Genomic DNA, 16,191 nt, shown 5'->3' with positions numbered 1-16,191 from the left:
TTTCAGCCCAGGGATGGGAGCGGGGTCTGAAAGATGGCGGGCTGGATGGGACGATGCCTGGAGGGGTGCGCTCAGAAACGAGGCGATGGGATACGTGGCCCGCGGAACGCTCCGCCTGTGGGATCTCCGCACACACGCACGCACGCACGTCATTGGTCGAACGAAGAGTCGGCTCAAGTGACGTGCCTCACTACAGCGCTGTGTGTGACTCTGCTTCTTAAGTCCGTTTGTGACGGAACACTGATTTGGGAGAGTCGTCTGGCAGAATGAGGGAAAAGGCCAGTTCTGTGAGCCAGTGCTGTTTAGCGCGTAGCCCTGCCCCTCTGCTAGCATTAGCGCTGGAGCTCACAAACGCTCAGCGGCTTCCTCTTCAGAATCGCCCCGGTTTACATGATGCTTCCGTAACCAAGTCTTATCCACGTTGCTGCCAGTTTTCGTGGTTCTTTTTTTTTCTACATTCGTTTTTTTTTTCCCCCAAAGGGTGGGGGTGTGGGTGTGGGTGGGGTTGGTTTTTGTAGACTGTGTCAAAGTGGTGAGAGCTGGTTTGTAGTGGTAATGATCAATATTGCTTTTACACACGTCCTGCAAAAACTAGCTTAGATACTGTAGTTTGAGTGAACACATGGACAGCACCCCCTCTCCTCCTCCCCCCCCTACAAACTCAGTGCCAATAATGCCCCTGCCCTCCCCATCCCCCCCTCATACTACCCCACACCAGCCATGCCTGTCTATCATAGTCTGTTCGTCATGGAAAAAAAAGAAATCGAACAGAAGAGTAAATTTGCATATATGCTGTATTTTCATTATACATTATTTTTATAAGCTATGGGTTATGAAAAACTGTTTTTGTTAGCCATCCCCTCCAAATAATCCATGTGTGCCCGCTGTGGTTTGTCTCGAGGAAGAGGAGGAGGTGGTTTCCTGGCACAGACCGTCGGGGCGGCCGAGGTCCCAGGCCTGGCTCAGACTGCCGTGGGATGCTTTGTTAGCCAGTGGTGCCCTGTAGAGGCACATTCGTCCACTCATAGCTTCCTCCAGCCAACAAGTAGAGTTCCTTTTCCGCGTGGACTTCCCCCGAAGCTGCAGTGCCTGCCTTGTTAGACGTCATGTCGTGGATACGTACGCATAGCACTGATAAAACAGCCGTTCAGACCACACTGTTTAGTGAATAAGGTTTGTGAATAAATGAGTTTTGCGCGCGCGCGCACACACACACACACACGCAGAACCCCAAACCCCTGCTCAGACCGCTGTGACACTGCAGGCTATGGCGGTGTTTTCGTACAGTACGTATCCTGCTATTCTACATGGGAGATTATGGGGGGGGAGGAGACTATGTCTTGGAAGACAGTTTGAGTTAACCTGTACAAAATAGATTTAAAAGTGTTAGAATAAAAGTTATGGACACAATTGTACATTTGTAATAAATAAATAACCTGTTAATTGTCTGAAAGCTCTGTGTTTGTTTTGATTGTGGCTATCTAAATGTGCAAAGAAATATGTGGTCACATTTTTTTTCTCTCACAAATCAGATCAAAGTTTATTTATATAGTGCATTTCACGAACAATTGTCACAATACGCTTCACAGATAACCCTGGCCTAAACCCCCACAGGAGCAAGCCTAAAGCAACAGTGGAAAGGAAGAATTCCCTGTGGCAGATGGGAAGAAACCTCGGAAGGAACCAGGCTGGGGGGGGGACCCATCCTCCTCTGCTCGAGCTGAGGTGTAGCTTGGTGACCAACATGGTCAGTCTGTCAGTTGCCTGCTCACAGACTGTCTGCACTAGTGAATTACACAAGCTGTTGCCTAATTTGTGTATTTTTGCATTTCTACTAGGCTTCCTGGAAATGTTCAGCAAAAATTAATTGCATCTCTAAAATTCACACTTAAGCTTTCAGTAACATGAAGTGCAAATGTGAACGGGTACATGTGCAGTGTGATACAGGTAACCACGCAAAGGAAATGAGTAAATGAGGAATTAAATGTATATTGACTGCCAGCTATTCCACACACGTGTGGTTCCTGAGTTAGGCAATTAACATGCAGGCTGCTGGGGCTTAGAGGGCAGCTGGGCTGGCCCAGCAGTGTTATACACCTTGGCAACCATGGGTAGAGGAAGAGGTGTAAGTGACTTTGGAAGAAGGGTAGTTCTGGTACATTTGGCAGGAGCTTCAGTGACTTCTGAACTTAGTGATGTTTCACAGTGGCCTAGGCGATATTGGTGTGGAAGCCAGCGAGGAAATACACCAACGCGGGGTAACTGGTCAGAAGTGCATACTTATGGCCGTACGTGTGCATTTGGTTGGGGATGCAAGGCAAAACAGATGAGCAACTCTCGCTCGGTTGACAGCGAATATCAAAGGCATGAACAGGTAGTATAATAAAGAGCAGCCCTTTGAGAACTTTACAGAGAACTAGGATTGGAGTTTTCTTTATGCACTTGCCTAAATTATTTGGAGAACACAAAGAGCAAGCCTGAAGTTGTTATAGCAAACAGTTTGTTACTGCTACATGTTTTTGACTATTTTTATCACACATACAAATGAACAAAAGTGATGTCAAAATCCAACTGCTCATGGTAAAATAACAAAAACATACAGGGTGATAATACCTCCGATCTTTAATTAACTTTAATAATGATTTCCTATCACCGGCTGTTCCATTTTGTTTACCACCTCTATGCAATGAGCTCTCTGAAAACCCAACATCGGGCTTCATGTCTTTTTCCAGAGCAGCTGGCACAGGCAGTAAGCTGGCACCTGATTGGCCAGAAGAGTTGCTGTTGCATGAGAGGTGGCAGGGGGTGGGAACACTTCTGACCAAAGCTCTCCCTCTGTGGAAGATGCCAAAGTCAATACTACAGAGTGGCTGGCAGAGTTGGGATTTGAATGCAGACCATGGTACTTAAAGGCTCAATCTTTAACTGGACAAGGCACCAACAGCTCCACAACTGCGTCCATCAAACATGACTGTCGCACAAATAATACATCAGTAAAATTCAAAAACGGAAATGAGAAAATGACCTTTACCATCATATGCTCAAGTGTCGGTGAACTGGGGCTGTGGTTACAGGTTAATCCATTGTGTGCGTTGCAAATTTGACCTGTTAACGTCACAGATAGTGGTACTGGAGCTTATGCTTCGGAGTTATTAAAAGAGTATGATCACAGTTCTGTGGTGGCAAGATGAACAACACCCAAGCAAAGTGCCTTAGGTTAATGTATAGTTCATAGTATATAATGTACATATATACATTCATGCATGCACTGTATAGTTCTTTTGGTATTACATATACAGGTACGTTTCTGAAGTGCTGATATAACCACAAATACATTTGACTATTTCTGGTGAGGCTTACAACACGGCACTGAATTCATTCTCAATGATACATGTTAAGCATTTTGAGGAGATGGTAGAAGGCACAGTTCATGCATTTGAAGTTCAGTTTTATTTGATCATGTTGCAACATAGGGGCGGGGGAACGGGGTTGGGGTAGGAGAGAAGAGAGCGTTCGATCGCTGGTGGGCACTGCTAATGATTGATGGAGGCAGTGAGATTGGGTGATTGGGGGTGGGCTGGGTTGAGGAGGAGGAGATGCATTCAGCGTACCTCAGAGGGACAGATTCTACGGGGCAAAAGGACAGAAGTGGCTAGCGTCTGGTCTAGTGTGCCACATTTTTCCATTTGCTCCAGTGCTGAAACCCCACTGACCCGATTGGATGGGGAAAAGGGAGGGAGGACTGAGGGGCACTGAAACAGGGTTCTGCGGAGCTGTGCGACGGTTCGGATTAAACCCTTTCCCTCAGCGATGACCACCCCGCCGATGCTTCCCGTCATGTGGGACCTGGTGCTGTGCCTGCTGCCCTCTCTGGTCCTGCTCCTCACCGCCCTGCTTTTCCGTTGGCCCCCAGTGCGGGCTTGCACAGGGCAACTGGTTCGGCGAGCTGGCCGGTTGCTGTGGGCGTGGTTGTGCTGGTTTCTGGAGCTCCCATTGGTCCCTGATGGAAGGATGGACAGCGAGGGGCCCCAGCTGGTTTGCAAGCCCACGGCCCTGGCCCAGTTCCTGCTCCGGCATTGTGGGTCCCTGGCCCGGCCTAGCCTGGCCTCCTGGCCCTGGGGGGACCCAAACATACAGACGCTCTGGAGCCTGGCTGGACCCCTGGGAGCAGGCGGAGGGATACGGTTTGCCAGGGACTACCTGCAGGTGAAGGACGGCGGTGTGGTGGCCTTGGATTGGGCAGTAGGACCAAGGGAGGAGGCAGAACCGTGGAGGCTAGGTGGGGCAAAGCAAGAGCAGGGGGCAGGAGGAGGTGTTGGGCGAGGGAGGGCCCTGAGCTGCCACACATCCTGCCCCCCCATCCTCATCCTCATTCCCAACTCCTGGGGCAGGGTAACCCCCCACCTGCTCCGGCTGTGTGCCCTGGCCCTCCGACAGGGGTACTACCCCGTCGTGTTCCACCGTCGCGGTCAAGGTGGCTGCCCCCTGGTCACCCCCAGGTTCCAGGAGTTCGGGGACCCCTCCGACCTGGTCCAGGCCGTGGCCTACCTCCGTTACCGCTACCAGTCGTCCGCTCTGCTAGCAGTGAGCGAAGGCTCGGGGTCCGGCCTGCTCCTGTCCTACCTGGGGGAGTGTGGGTCCTCCTCTTACCTGATGGCCGCCGCCTGCCTGTCACCCGTCCTGCAGGGCCAGCTGTGGTTCGAGACGCCCCTGAGACCCCTGTACCGCTGGGGCGTGCTGCTCTACCAAAAGCTGCAGCTCAGCAGGTAAGTGCCCCCCCAGCATTCTGGGGCTCAGTGTCAACATTGTTTTACCAACGTTGACCCTGTGGCCCCGAGAAGACTGGCATGCTTTGGTTGACACTTTGCAAAAATCTGTTTGGTAGAAAGTAGTGAAAAAGTGCACAATGTCCGTGGATGTTTGTGAGTAACCATGCAGTTAAATTAGGAGAGGAACGTTGCTGTTTAGTTTTACAAATGTAAATTTTTGGCACTTTGCATGGGATATCTAGAAAACTCAAAATCTCAGCAAAACTATCTGCATGGATAGGTTGCACTCCAGGTAAGTAGAAACATAGCTTGATTTATTTTTTGGGTGAACTGCCCCTTTAAATTGACATGCTATTTAAAATAGCCAAGATGTGCTTTTAAAAACAAAGTTGCAAAAGCAGCCACAGAGCAAAGTTCAAATGTGAATACTGAGGCTTATGTAAGAGCGGAAATCATGGAAAAGCGCCATATGATGGATAGTACAGAACGATAGGGTGCTTGCTTGTCATTGAAAGTCACTATAGAGTCACTGTAGAGTGTTTGTAGCCTATAAGATTTAGCAGTGTTCCAGTGCTGTCGGAGTACATTAGCTCAGTTCCCTGCAAAGTTTTGACTTATTTTTCTGAAATGTGCTCAAAAGACCAAATGTCACTTTTCTCTTCCGTTCTTGGCACAGCATTTTGGGAAACATCAGTTAGATTTTAACTGCATGCGCAAGCGGGATGCTTATATAACCACTTGAGAGCTGAACATTTTTCCCATGTCCATATCACCTCACTCAGTTGTCAAAACTATTACTTAATGACTTGAGCCTACGACAATCACAGTGAGAATAGGCCACTGTAAAAGGAAATGGTTATAAATGGTTTTAATGTTGGCACTGTAAAAAAAGAAAACGTATATTATCATTTAGGTTTTTCTAATAAGACATTGTGTTTCCACAGCTAGTGCTTTGTGCTTTCCCTCATAGGTATGCTAGTGCTCTGAGCGCAGTGATGGACGTGGAGCGGCTGCTCACCTGCTCCTCACAGAGGGAGCTGGAGGCGGCCATGTTCTGCTCTGGGGGAGGCAGCAGGGTGGCAGGGCAGAGCGGGGGCAGGGAGGAGGTGGCCTGGGGCGACTACTGGGAGCGCAACGAGCCGCTGCGGGACGCGGACGAGGTGGCGGTGCCCGTCCTGTGCGTCTGCAGCCGCGACGACCCCCTCCTGCCCCCCGCCTCCGCCCTGCCCACGCAGCTGTTCCGGAACAGTCCCTACTTCCTGCTGGCGCTCACCGCCCGCGGCGGGCACTGCGGCTTCGCCTCGCGGGACAGCGACGGCGGCGCTCCCTGCTGGAGCCACGAGGTGGCGCTGGAGTACTTCCGGGCCGTGGCGGAGTTCCTGCGGGCGGAGGAGAGGAAGGCCAGCGGGACGAGGGGGGCGGCGGCGAGGGGAAGCCCGGCACCGCAGTGGAGGACGGGCGCCGCGGCGACGGCCCGCAGGCGAAGGGCTATGGTCCTGAGGAGAGCGAGGCCGCCCGCCCGCCCGCCGGTCTGCTTCACCGTGGGCTCGGAGGGGCGGGGGGACGGGGGCAGCTCTGGGGAAGAGCAGGACATGTTCACCTGGCACAGGTCATACACACGCTGACCAGACTCAGCTGAGCTCGGCCAGACTTTCCATTAATCTGAAAATACTGATTTTAAGACCCTCAAATGTCTCAACCACAGGCCGGGAACTTTGGTTTGTCGTAAGCGTACGGGCAAAATGCAATGTGATCGTAAGACCGTTCTGTAAATGAGGCCCCTGGTGACTGAAAGAGGGTGTTTCTGAGAAATTTACACCTGAGGAAGCAAACCCTGCTCGTCCAGTTTTGCTGGAGATAACCTTCAGTGCCAATTATGCTGTCGCCCCCTGGAAGAGTTCAGGAAGTGCAGACTAAGAGTAGAGCCGGCCGGCCTCAGAAAAGGGGAAGACGGGAGGGGAAATGCGATCATGCAGCGCGCCGAGGCGAAAATCACCAGACGACAAGATCACCAGACGAAACAGACGAAAGCGGGACAACCCATGTCCCTTTCGTAAGCACTTTTGACATCGAGACAAAGCAAAATGGGGACCTCCTGCAGCGAAAATAGCAAACGGGACTGCACGTGCGAACATGCACATTCATCAAAAAAGGGGCACTCAAAAATAGATCGCATTGGTTTGCTGACTGGGAGCAAAATGAAATGTATGTGCTGAAAATAATGGGCAGTCCACAGCGCGGTACAGCTGGCCAGGGCCTGGTGGGCAGTCAGAGCTGGGAATAGCACCCGCTCGATTCCAAACGCGCTGATTTTTTTGTTTACCGGCAGTTCCGAGCGCAAGCTAATCACGGAGGAAGCGCAAGGTTTCGATCGCCACTGTGGGGAGGCGGCACACGGGCACGGGGGACCATATCCGAAAAACAGCCCTTTCAGTTAGCTGTTTTTTTTCATTTAAAGCTTGGGTTGTTGTTTCTTCTTTACTGTTTAAGAGGGAAAATAAACAAACGCGTTTGGAACAGAACATGACCAGATGGGAGACGGTCTGCTGCGCTCCTGAGGTGTTTACGAAGCTCACACGCACAAATACATCACTCATTACTGACCTGTGCCCGGAAAAACAGCATTTTAACTGCCCGGATGAGCCTTGTTTACATTTGTATTTAAATAACTTTATTTGTATTTTAATCAGGCAATTATATATTTTAAAAAAAACAAAAACAGTTCTGTTATATTATTCAAGTATATCCATTTGATATTCACTCTACCAGCACTTATAATACTGGGGTCAGTCACTTGGTTGTCGCTAAGGAGACACACTGACAATGAATGAAGAGGCAGAACTCGAGATGTACTAAAATTACTTTATTACAGTTGATTCTTTGTCCAGTATCCCTCTGCCAACACAAGGAGTAATTACAAACAAAATATTACATTAGACCCTTAAGTCTTTTTTCTTTTCTTCTAATTTCTGAAACCTCTTTTATACATTTTCAATTCACTTTGTTTTTGTCATTTTATGAATAATCTTTCTTTTATGTAATCTTTCAGACATTCAGTAACAGGTTTTTCACAATCTATACATTTTAATACAGGTTATATATGGGTTGTAATGGTAATGCTGAACCAGGTCAAATATGATCTTCAAAGAAAAATAAAAACAAAAAAAAGAATACTGACAAATACACTGTACAGAGACGCTCCTCCAACTTTCATTGACCCCGCCCACAACCACCCTCACTGCTATCCGCATTTGCCGGGACTGAGACTGACAAAAGTTGTTCAGCCAATCACAACCGGTCTACTCACGCATCAAAAAAAAAAGAAAAAAAGTTCAGAGTTCCGTAGATGGAACCAATGCAGTGGATGTGTTCATTGGCAGCTCAGTTATGGCACAGTGTCTGACCAGAGGGGCGGACATCCGTTCCTTTTTTTAATTATTCTTTTTTAAAAATCAGGTTATACATTCATCTGCTAAATTTCTCACCTCCCCCTTTGCCATGGTCTCAGTCAGCAGGACACAAGGGAATGTTAATAAAAAAAATAAAACGATAGTAGTTTTTTTAAAACAAAGAAATTTGGCTACAGAATAAAATGAGTGAAGATCAATATTTAAATACGGTCTCTCAATCTAAAAATGTAGACTTAAAAAAACAACGCGGGGGGTGAGGGAGGGCCCATAAATTTTGGTAAGGATTGGGCAAACCCTCCCAACCTCTGGACCCGTGAACTTGAAAAGGTACCCAATAACATCAGAGAAGATATGGAGGATAAGGCTGGGGATTTCTTATTGATTTCTCTTGGGGGAGGGGGGTATATCTGGGGAAATTTTCGATGATTGACATTTCAGGAAGATCCTCAAACAATTCAGAACGGTCCTTCACCCAACAAAGTGAACCGTCCTCTCTCTCCTTTATGCCCCGTCTTGCACTTACACAATTATTTCGCTTCTAGGGGCGCAATGATAACCACAGATTCTTTGCTTGAATTCAAACTCAAATTCAGAAACTTGTGGACATAGTAAGTACTCATTTGACCTGTGGTCGATGCTCTGCTGAAGCATTTCAGATGATTATGTTTCACTATGGGCAGTCCTTTCGTTTATTAGCGCTGCGCTGAGGCGGGAAGCAAGTGCGCGGGAGAAGGCCGACGGCAACGCGCCGCGGGGGGGATCTCAGCCACCCCGCCGGCGGTGGGACCGCTAACGGAGTCGCTCGGACTAGCATTTCGCGGTAAAAACCCACAAGCGAATGCAGAAGTTACGTCCGGAACATTCGTATGGCTTAAAGCACCTCGGGGGGGGGGGGGGGGGGGGGTGAAAGGGTGAACGGAGCGAGCAGCACGAAGAGGAGTGCTGAACGGCAGGAGGGCCAGTGGGACTGGCGAACGGTCGGGGGAGAGGTGAAGAGCGAGAGGGCCGACTGTGGAATGACGCAGTGATCTGCGAGAGGGGTTAGTGTGAGGTGACAGTACTGCACGCCGGTCAGCAAGAAGGAAAAAAAAACCGCTTCGGAGAGACCCAGGACCAGTCCCCCTGCTCATACCTAATTTTACACCACAGGGAAGAGCTTGCCTGCTTTTGGTTAAATTCCCTCCTTAATATATGCGTGTGTGTGCGTGCCTGTGTTTTTAATTATTTTTTAAATATTAATGTTAGAAACCAAGTAATTATCTTTTTTTTGTCTTCACAATACAAGCAAATTTTTCAGTTTATTTTTTACTTTTGCTTTTTTTTAATTCCACTTTTTAAATTCTAAATATACAATATAAACATTTTTCCTATACACCCCACTCAAAACTAACTGTATATCCACATCTTTTCCCACTTTTCAATTCCTTACTCTGAATTTTCTTTAGTCTTCTGAATGTTTATATATAGCTACATATACACAACTATATATATATATGTATATACATATAGCTGTGTATACACATTTTGAAGTCTGGTGTTTGAAGGTAGTTGCCCTGTGCCAGGGTGTGAGAGGAAGAAGGCAGATGGGTAGTGGGCAGGACTGGCAGGGGCACTGCAGGGGTAGCCACACACAGCCACCCACCCACCCAGAACAACATTCAGCGGTCACAACCTGCCCCCCCACCAGAGGGCCTGAGAGAGGGAAGGCCACAGGGGACAGACGGGGGGAGAGACAGAGAGAATGAGAGAGAAAGGGAGGGAGGAGAGGGGGATTTGGGGATGTTATCAATGTCTCTTTTGGGGGTTTTTTTCTTTTGCAAATCATTGGTTAAAAAGTGCACACTAACCATCCCCACAGTAGACAGCCCAGATATGTTCGCAGGTAAACCTCTCGGCATTTTACAGAGATGATGCTAGATACAGTTGCATGGGTAAAAACAGAATCCAGCCAATGTTGTTCATTCAAATGTATATTTTTGGCATCAACTAGATTGCAATAAAAACCTTTTAGTTCCTTACTTTGGCATCTTGACATTTTGCGCAGATTAGAGATTTAGAGATTTAGAGAAGTGTCTTTCTGGTCACTGTGTCTGAATCGGGTCTCGCCGGTCACCACAGGAAGTGTGGAGGCTGAAAGACAGCTCACTGTGCATCAGGCCTGCTGTGCCCGCCCTGCCCTGCCCTGCCCTGCCCTGCCCTCAACTGCACATCAAGTGAACAACGCACATCAACACAATGAAAATGAATGTCCCACATTACTGCTCTGAGACAGACAGACGCACACACGCACGTACGCACGTGCGCTACACTCACACACAGCCATACAATTCCTAGCACACAGTGGTCTGAACGGCAGTGGATGAGGACAGCAGCAGTACTGGCCCTCCGCATGCAGCTCACAGCTCCTGCTCATTTCACATGCATTTTGCAGACATGTTCATGTGCCTGATTTGACTGAGAGCCTTTTTGCATCGTACTAACCCTGAGATCCACAACATTTCTCTCTGGCCTGCAACTCCACCTTATATACCCTGCTCTGTGCTGGTATGGAAACCACGCAAGCAAACTTTACACAGATCACATTTTCCAGTTCCTACTTCCTTCTACATCCTGCTACATCATCCTGAATACATCGCTTTCTCTCAAGGACATGATTTTTTTTTCTGCTTAATCAGCAAATGGACTTTCAAACCCAACTATGTATCTGGAGCCAGTATTTGGCTTTACAGCTCAACAGTCTCTCCTACTACCAGCTGTCAAGGAGAACAGAAGCTCTTGATGAGTCTAAGTTTGAGATATGCCCAAGTCCTCTGCCTCTGGCTGAGACATGTAAGGTCTGAAAGGAACAGCATTTCCTGATGAATCAGAAAAGAAGCACATGCTCTGCCTACTCCTCACACAGGAGGCAGGGTTTCACAGCCTCCTCCTGGACTCTCCAGGCCCTGGGCTCTGCTCTAGCTCTATGTGCGGCTCTGGCCTTCTGCTCCTCATCTGCAGTGCTGCTGTGCGGACACGGCTCGTGGAGGAGTCACCGCTGCGCTGCTCCACACCTCTGTAACCGTGCGGAATTAAACACTCTGTCAGGCGCGTTTACGCCCCACCTGTGTGTAAGCGAAACACGACTCCATACGCACCATAAGCACCAGGTATACTAGACATTCTAAAACCCCCTTTGAACAAAACTAAGAATAGTACCTCAAAACAATAATCAAATAAAAAATAAGTGCCAGTTTTTCCACACAAACATTCTAATTCCCTGAATATCCGACAGGGCAGTCCAGCCTTAAGCATCGTCACCTAACACCGCTCAACAAACAAATCAACCTTGTGCGGTCTGAAGCTCACACTGCCGACTGCCCACACATCTTTCGCTGCAACACCTGCACTCCCACTTCCTGCTACGCTTCCTTCCATTGCACTCCTTTCTAAACGCTGCTGGGGTATCCCAAATCATCAAGGTTCAAGCAACTGCCATTCACTGAGCTGAGACCACAGCTGATCACAGATGCCTAATTAGTGTGTTAAATTAGTAGTGTATGAATTAATCATGAGTCAGGTGTGAACTGAAGGGCTGTACCCATGGCAGCAAAGCGCATTGCACACTGCCCCCTCTGGTGATGCAGTGAACTGCAGTAAATGACCTTCTATCATTTATGCATTTTGGCCTCTAATACAGCCCTAAAGGCATGTTATGCCTGAGCAGCATACTGTCCAGACAGGCTGGATACCAATGTGTTGGTGTTCTTTTTCTAAAAGTCTAAATGTTCCGCCAAGTAAATGTAATTAAGTGCTGTACGTGGGCCATGTACTCCAAACCGTGAGCGACTGGCATTCCTCGCCCATCCCCACTCTCACTCTCCAGGCCATCAGCTCCACAGCGACATTCAACCGACATCACGTCTTTATCAACAAACAATAAACTAAGTTTAAGGGCTTCAGAAAGAGCTGACGCAAAACAGTGGCCTGAGATTTTGAGTCATCATGGGGAAACGAGCTCCAGATGACTCAGAGAGTTCAGTTAGCAGGGCTGTTCTGTGTGAGGAGGGGCTGGACTGAATGCAGCGGAAGGTCACACGCGGTGCATGTGGTGCGAACGTGGCGCTAAGTGAAACTGCGTCTTATCGCTTTGTGCCCAGGGAAACACTGCGGCTTTCGCCACTCTCCCTCCAGCCTAGCTTTGCTTCCGGCGCTTTCCCTCGTCTGCGAAAATAAAACCCTGGGACTGGGCGGCCGCCCCGCGTTCTGTGTGCAGACGCGGTTTTAGTGTTCTGGAACCTCAGCCCGTCTCATGGACACGGGCTCCTCCAGTGTCCTCTCCTGCTTTGGCATGTGCTTTGGCACACAGTCCTTGTGTTTTGGCTACCGATTTGTGAAATGTAATGAGGCGGTTTGGTTTCCATGACACCCACGATGGTGACCTCACGATGGCAATGATGTCATTAGCAACTCCTACCTCCGCTGGAGATGTACAGTACATAAAAAAACAACTATCAACTAAGATACTTAAATTTATGGCTCCTTTATAAAAGTGTGTTTCCAGTTTAAAACAAGTAAAAACTTAAAATGTAAAAATTAGTATTCATCCAAAACATGTTTCATAAACCAAGCTTTGAAACACAAAGAATTCAAGCTGAGCAATTAGTGTTTATAAATCTAAAAAAAAGTTAAATCTCACTATTGGCACTCCATGCCTCTCAGCCCGCTAACTGGGCTAACGCAGCGTGCGCTGGACTCTTAGTGACGCTAAGCAGGCGCACCTGAGCTACATCAGTTAAAGAGCTAAGTTGTAACAGTTGCAGCTGAGCTGTTAACAGTTGTTGATGCAATCTCTTAGAGGGGTTAGCAAGGTTATTTCAGTGAAGAACCCTGACCCTAAAACATCCAGGTGATGTATAAAAGTCAGTGCAGGGTAGGGCTTTTTTGGGGCCCATATAGATTACGTAGTATCGTCACATTATCTCTATAACTGCACTCATCTCACTACCGTTCATGTGGATATTGCTAGTAAATGAGGCTGTTGTGAGACATTCATGCTTTTGTATATTCACGTGTGTATTTTGCCTACATTACTTGACTACCGAAAAAACAAAAAGTACCAAAATAGGAAATCTCGAATTTTGATGACCACCAAAATCATGGAGCGGGCATGTGCGTGCTCCACGGGGAGTCGGCCGCACCGCTCTCCCCCGGACAGGGCAGAGAAGTGCACGACTCCGGAGTGCACTCAGGCCTGAGTGAGACCTGACCAGGGCACGACACAGGAGACGATCCAAAAACCCCAACTGCCCTGCTTCACAGCCAGCAGACACACGGCGAAGACCTGCTCACAAACACAGCTTCTCACTGCCTCTGCGTTCCGACTCCGTCACCTTTCCCTCCGGCTGCTTAAAGCCCTCTCGCTTCAGATGCCACAAAACCAGCCACGGGGCTTAAGAAAGTACTCATCTGAACTAATAAGCGGGTAAGGGCATTTTTTTGGATGCAGAATTCTAGTTTGGATGCAGAATTCTGATTTGGATTCAAAATTCTGGGTTGGATGCAGAATTCTGGTTTGGAAGCTGGGTTTTGAATCTAAATCAGAAGGACAGAATATGGCGGTTTGGATGGGCCCTAGCGCTGTGAAAAGGGGTACCCTGCCTGGTGGGGCTGCAGGCTGGGCTGAGACCGTGCTGCTGTGGGCTTCCTTACAGCTGTGGGGAACACAGGGAGACTTGTGCATTTCACACAGCGGCTCGGAGCGCGCTCACACACACTGCTGTCCCTGTGGGAGGCATGACTGGCTGCCCCTCTGCATGTCTCTGCATGTCACACAGGGGCTGCTGTGTAACACGAGAGAGGGCGGGCAGGTGGGGAGGGATGAGAGAGAGAGAGAGAGGAACAGGAGAATGGGAAAGAGAGAGAGAGAGAGGTGCGTGGGGAGGGGGGGGGAGCGAGAGCTGGGCCCGCCGTCGCCCCCCCTTCTCCAGGCCCCGGCGGTCCCCCTGCCCTGCTCTGGAGCTGTGGGCGTGTCTACGTGTAGGACAGGTGTGACCCGTTGGATATCTGCGAGGCGATGCTAGTGCTCCTGCTCATCCCCTGCTCACTGCGGCCCCCGGAGGCCGTCCTCCTGAGCGCCTGGGGGCTGTTCCGGGCCGCCCCCGACGCCCTCGGCCCCGCCCCCATGGGCCCCGACGAGGAGTGGCCCCAGGGCTGGGGGCCCCCGCCCGGCATGCCGTGGCCCCAGGCCTGCTGCGAGGGCCCTCCCTGACTGGGGTGGTGGTGGTGGTGGTGGCTGCCGTGGTGGCCCCCGCCCCCGCCTCCTCCTCCTCCGGCCCCGCCTCCCCCGCCCCAGTGCGGCCCCTGGGAGCCGCCCGAGTGGTGGTGCGCCCAGCTGCCGGGGGCCCCGGGGAAGCTGTGGCTGAAGGCCTCAGAGGAGAGGTTGGACAGCACCATGTTGCTGAAGCCCAGACGCATGCTCTCCGAGTCGAAGGCCTCGATCTCCCGCGCCTGGCGCTCCAGCAGGCTGCGGATGCGCTCCGAGCGCTCGTTCTGCAGAGCCATCATCTCCTCCTCAATCTGCGCAGCAGCAGGGCAGGCATTAGCACTGACACTCTCATCCTACATTAACAGTGCTACAACTGTCACATGAGCAACTTACTCTAACTCTCAATTACTGTCACTGTAAATCACCCATGAGTGACTATTACTACAAGATTAACTTAATCTAATCCTTCATTGTTACCTGTCCCATGAGAGACTATTACTACAGGAGTAACTTAGTCTAATCCTCCATTAATTCTAACGTTAACCCTTGCTGGAATCCTAACCCTAACCCTAGCTGTAACTCTAACCCTAACCCTAGCTGTAACCCTAACCCTAACCGTAACCCTAACCCTAGCTGTAACCCAAACCCTAACCCTAGCCCTAACCCTAGCTGTAACCCACGACACACTAATCCTACCGCTTTGTTAATCCTAACCTGTAAACCTAGCCCACCAGCTACCTAGCTTAACACGACACACTGAATCCTGCTTTTTTAGCGTAATAACCGCCGCCACTAGGCAATCCTCTTCCAGGAAAAGAACACGGTCAGTAGATCTGAGAGCCCGCCCACCTTCTGCTCCAGCAGGGCCCGGCGCAGGGACACCCTCTGCTCCAGCTCCTTCCTCTCGCGCTCGTGCTGGGCGTCTGTCTGCATCTTGATCTTGCTCTGGTAGGCGTTGAGCAGCTCCAGCTCCTGCTGCAGCTGCATCTTCAGAACCTGGCATTCGGCCTCCTGTGCCTCGTCCAATCGCAGCTGAGGGGCGGGGCGAGGGGGGGCAGAGGAAGGGCGTGAAGAGAGAAGGAAAGGGTAGAGGGAGAAAGAAAGAGTGCGAGGGGGAAACAAGACAAACGAGGTTGAGTTAAGTGGTCGTGCCTTGCGCTGTAGTCCAAAAAGTGCTGTATGAGGTAAGACCAGATGGCTTCTCTGTTGCCCTGGCTTGACTGTGCTTCTGCACCCCTCCCCCAGCCCCTCCCTGTCACTCACAGCCTGTGTGGACAGCATCTCGTTGATGGAGTGGTCGTACTGCTCGGCCAGGATGGCCAGCTTGCGGGTCTGCTCCTCCTTCAGCCTCTTCAGCACGGCCTTGTGGTCCGATTTGGGCGTGGTCTCCAGCAGGTGGTTCCGCAGGGCCTTGTACTGCCGGGTCTGGATCTTGCAGGTGTCCTGGAACTGCTTCTTGATCTGCAGCTCTTTGGACTGAGAGTGCGGGGGGGAAGAGAGGGGGGGGACACAGAAGAGATGCAGGGAAGAGGGGGGGTAATGTTTAGATTAAAGCCTCTCTTACATCATGAAATGCACAGAGAACACTAAACTGGCCAAAGAGGATACAGACGTATTACTTCCACTGCTCCATGACCCGTACAGTTCTATGAGTGGATACTACTGACCCATGACTCTTAATATTAATGCCACACGTTATTAATACTAATAATAAACTACTGCAGTTCCATGACTGAGCAAAAAATGGGAAAAGGCTGAGTAACTATAT

The 16,191-nt window shown here is 49.8% G+C and overlaps 2 protein-coding genes across 5 annotated transcripts in view; one reads left to right on the top strand and one right to left on the bottom strand.

The window, feature by feature from the left end:
• Positions 1-3,526: 3,526 nt before the first annotated feature.
• Positions 3,527-8,390, top strand: LOC135263424 (protein ABHD15). The gene is made up of 2 exons (XM_064351419.1): positions 3,527-4,766; positions 5,740-8,390. The coding sequence occupies exons 1-2, from the start codon at positions 3,811-3,813 to the stop codon at positions 6,392-6,394; spliced, it is 1,611 nt and encodes a 536-aa protein (XP_064207489.1). The 5' UTR covers positions 3,527-3,810; the 3' UTR covers positions 6,395-8,390.
• A 5,282-nt stretch (positions 8,391-13,672) lies between these two features.
• Positions 13,673-16,191, bottom strand: part of taok1a (TAO kinase 1a) — a 41,403-nt gene continuing 38,884 nt past the window's right edge. For all 4 annotated transcript variants that reach the window (XM_064351415.1, XM_064351418.1, XM_064351416.1 and 1 more), the window contains 3 exons: positions 15,687-15,899; positions 15,273-15,455; positions 13,673-14,734 (listed from right to left, as the gene is read on the bottom strand). In XM_064351415.1, the coding sequence (XP_064207485.1) occupies positions 14,189-14,734; positions 15,273-15,455; positions 15,687-15,899 (942 nt within the window). In that variant the 3' untranslated portion in view covers positions 13,673-14,188. The remainder of the gene's footprint in view (positions 14,735-15,272; positions 15,456-15,686; positions 15,900-16,191) is intronic.

The sequence above is a fragment of the Anguilla rostrata genome, chromosome 9 (genome assembly GCF_018555375.3).
Source record: "Anguilla rostrata isolate EN2019 chromosome 9, ASM1855537v3, whole genome shotgun sequence".
In the NCBI taxonomy this organism is placed as follows: Eukaryota; Metazoa; Chordata; class Actinopteri; order Anguilliformes; family Anguillidae; genus Anguilla; species Anguilla rostrata.
Note: the sequence above shows the minus strand (reverse complement) of the source record. Positions and strands in the feature narration are given on the sequence as shown.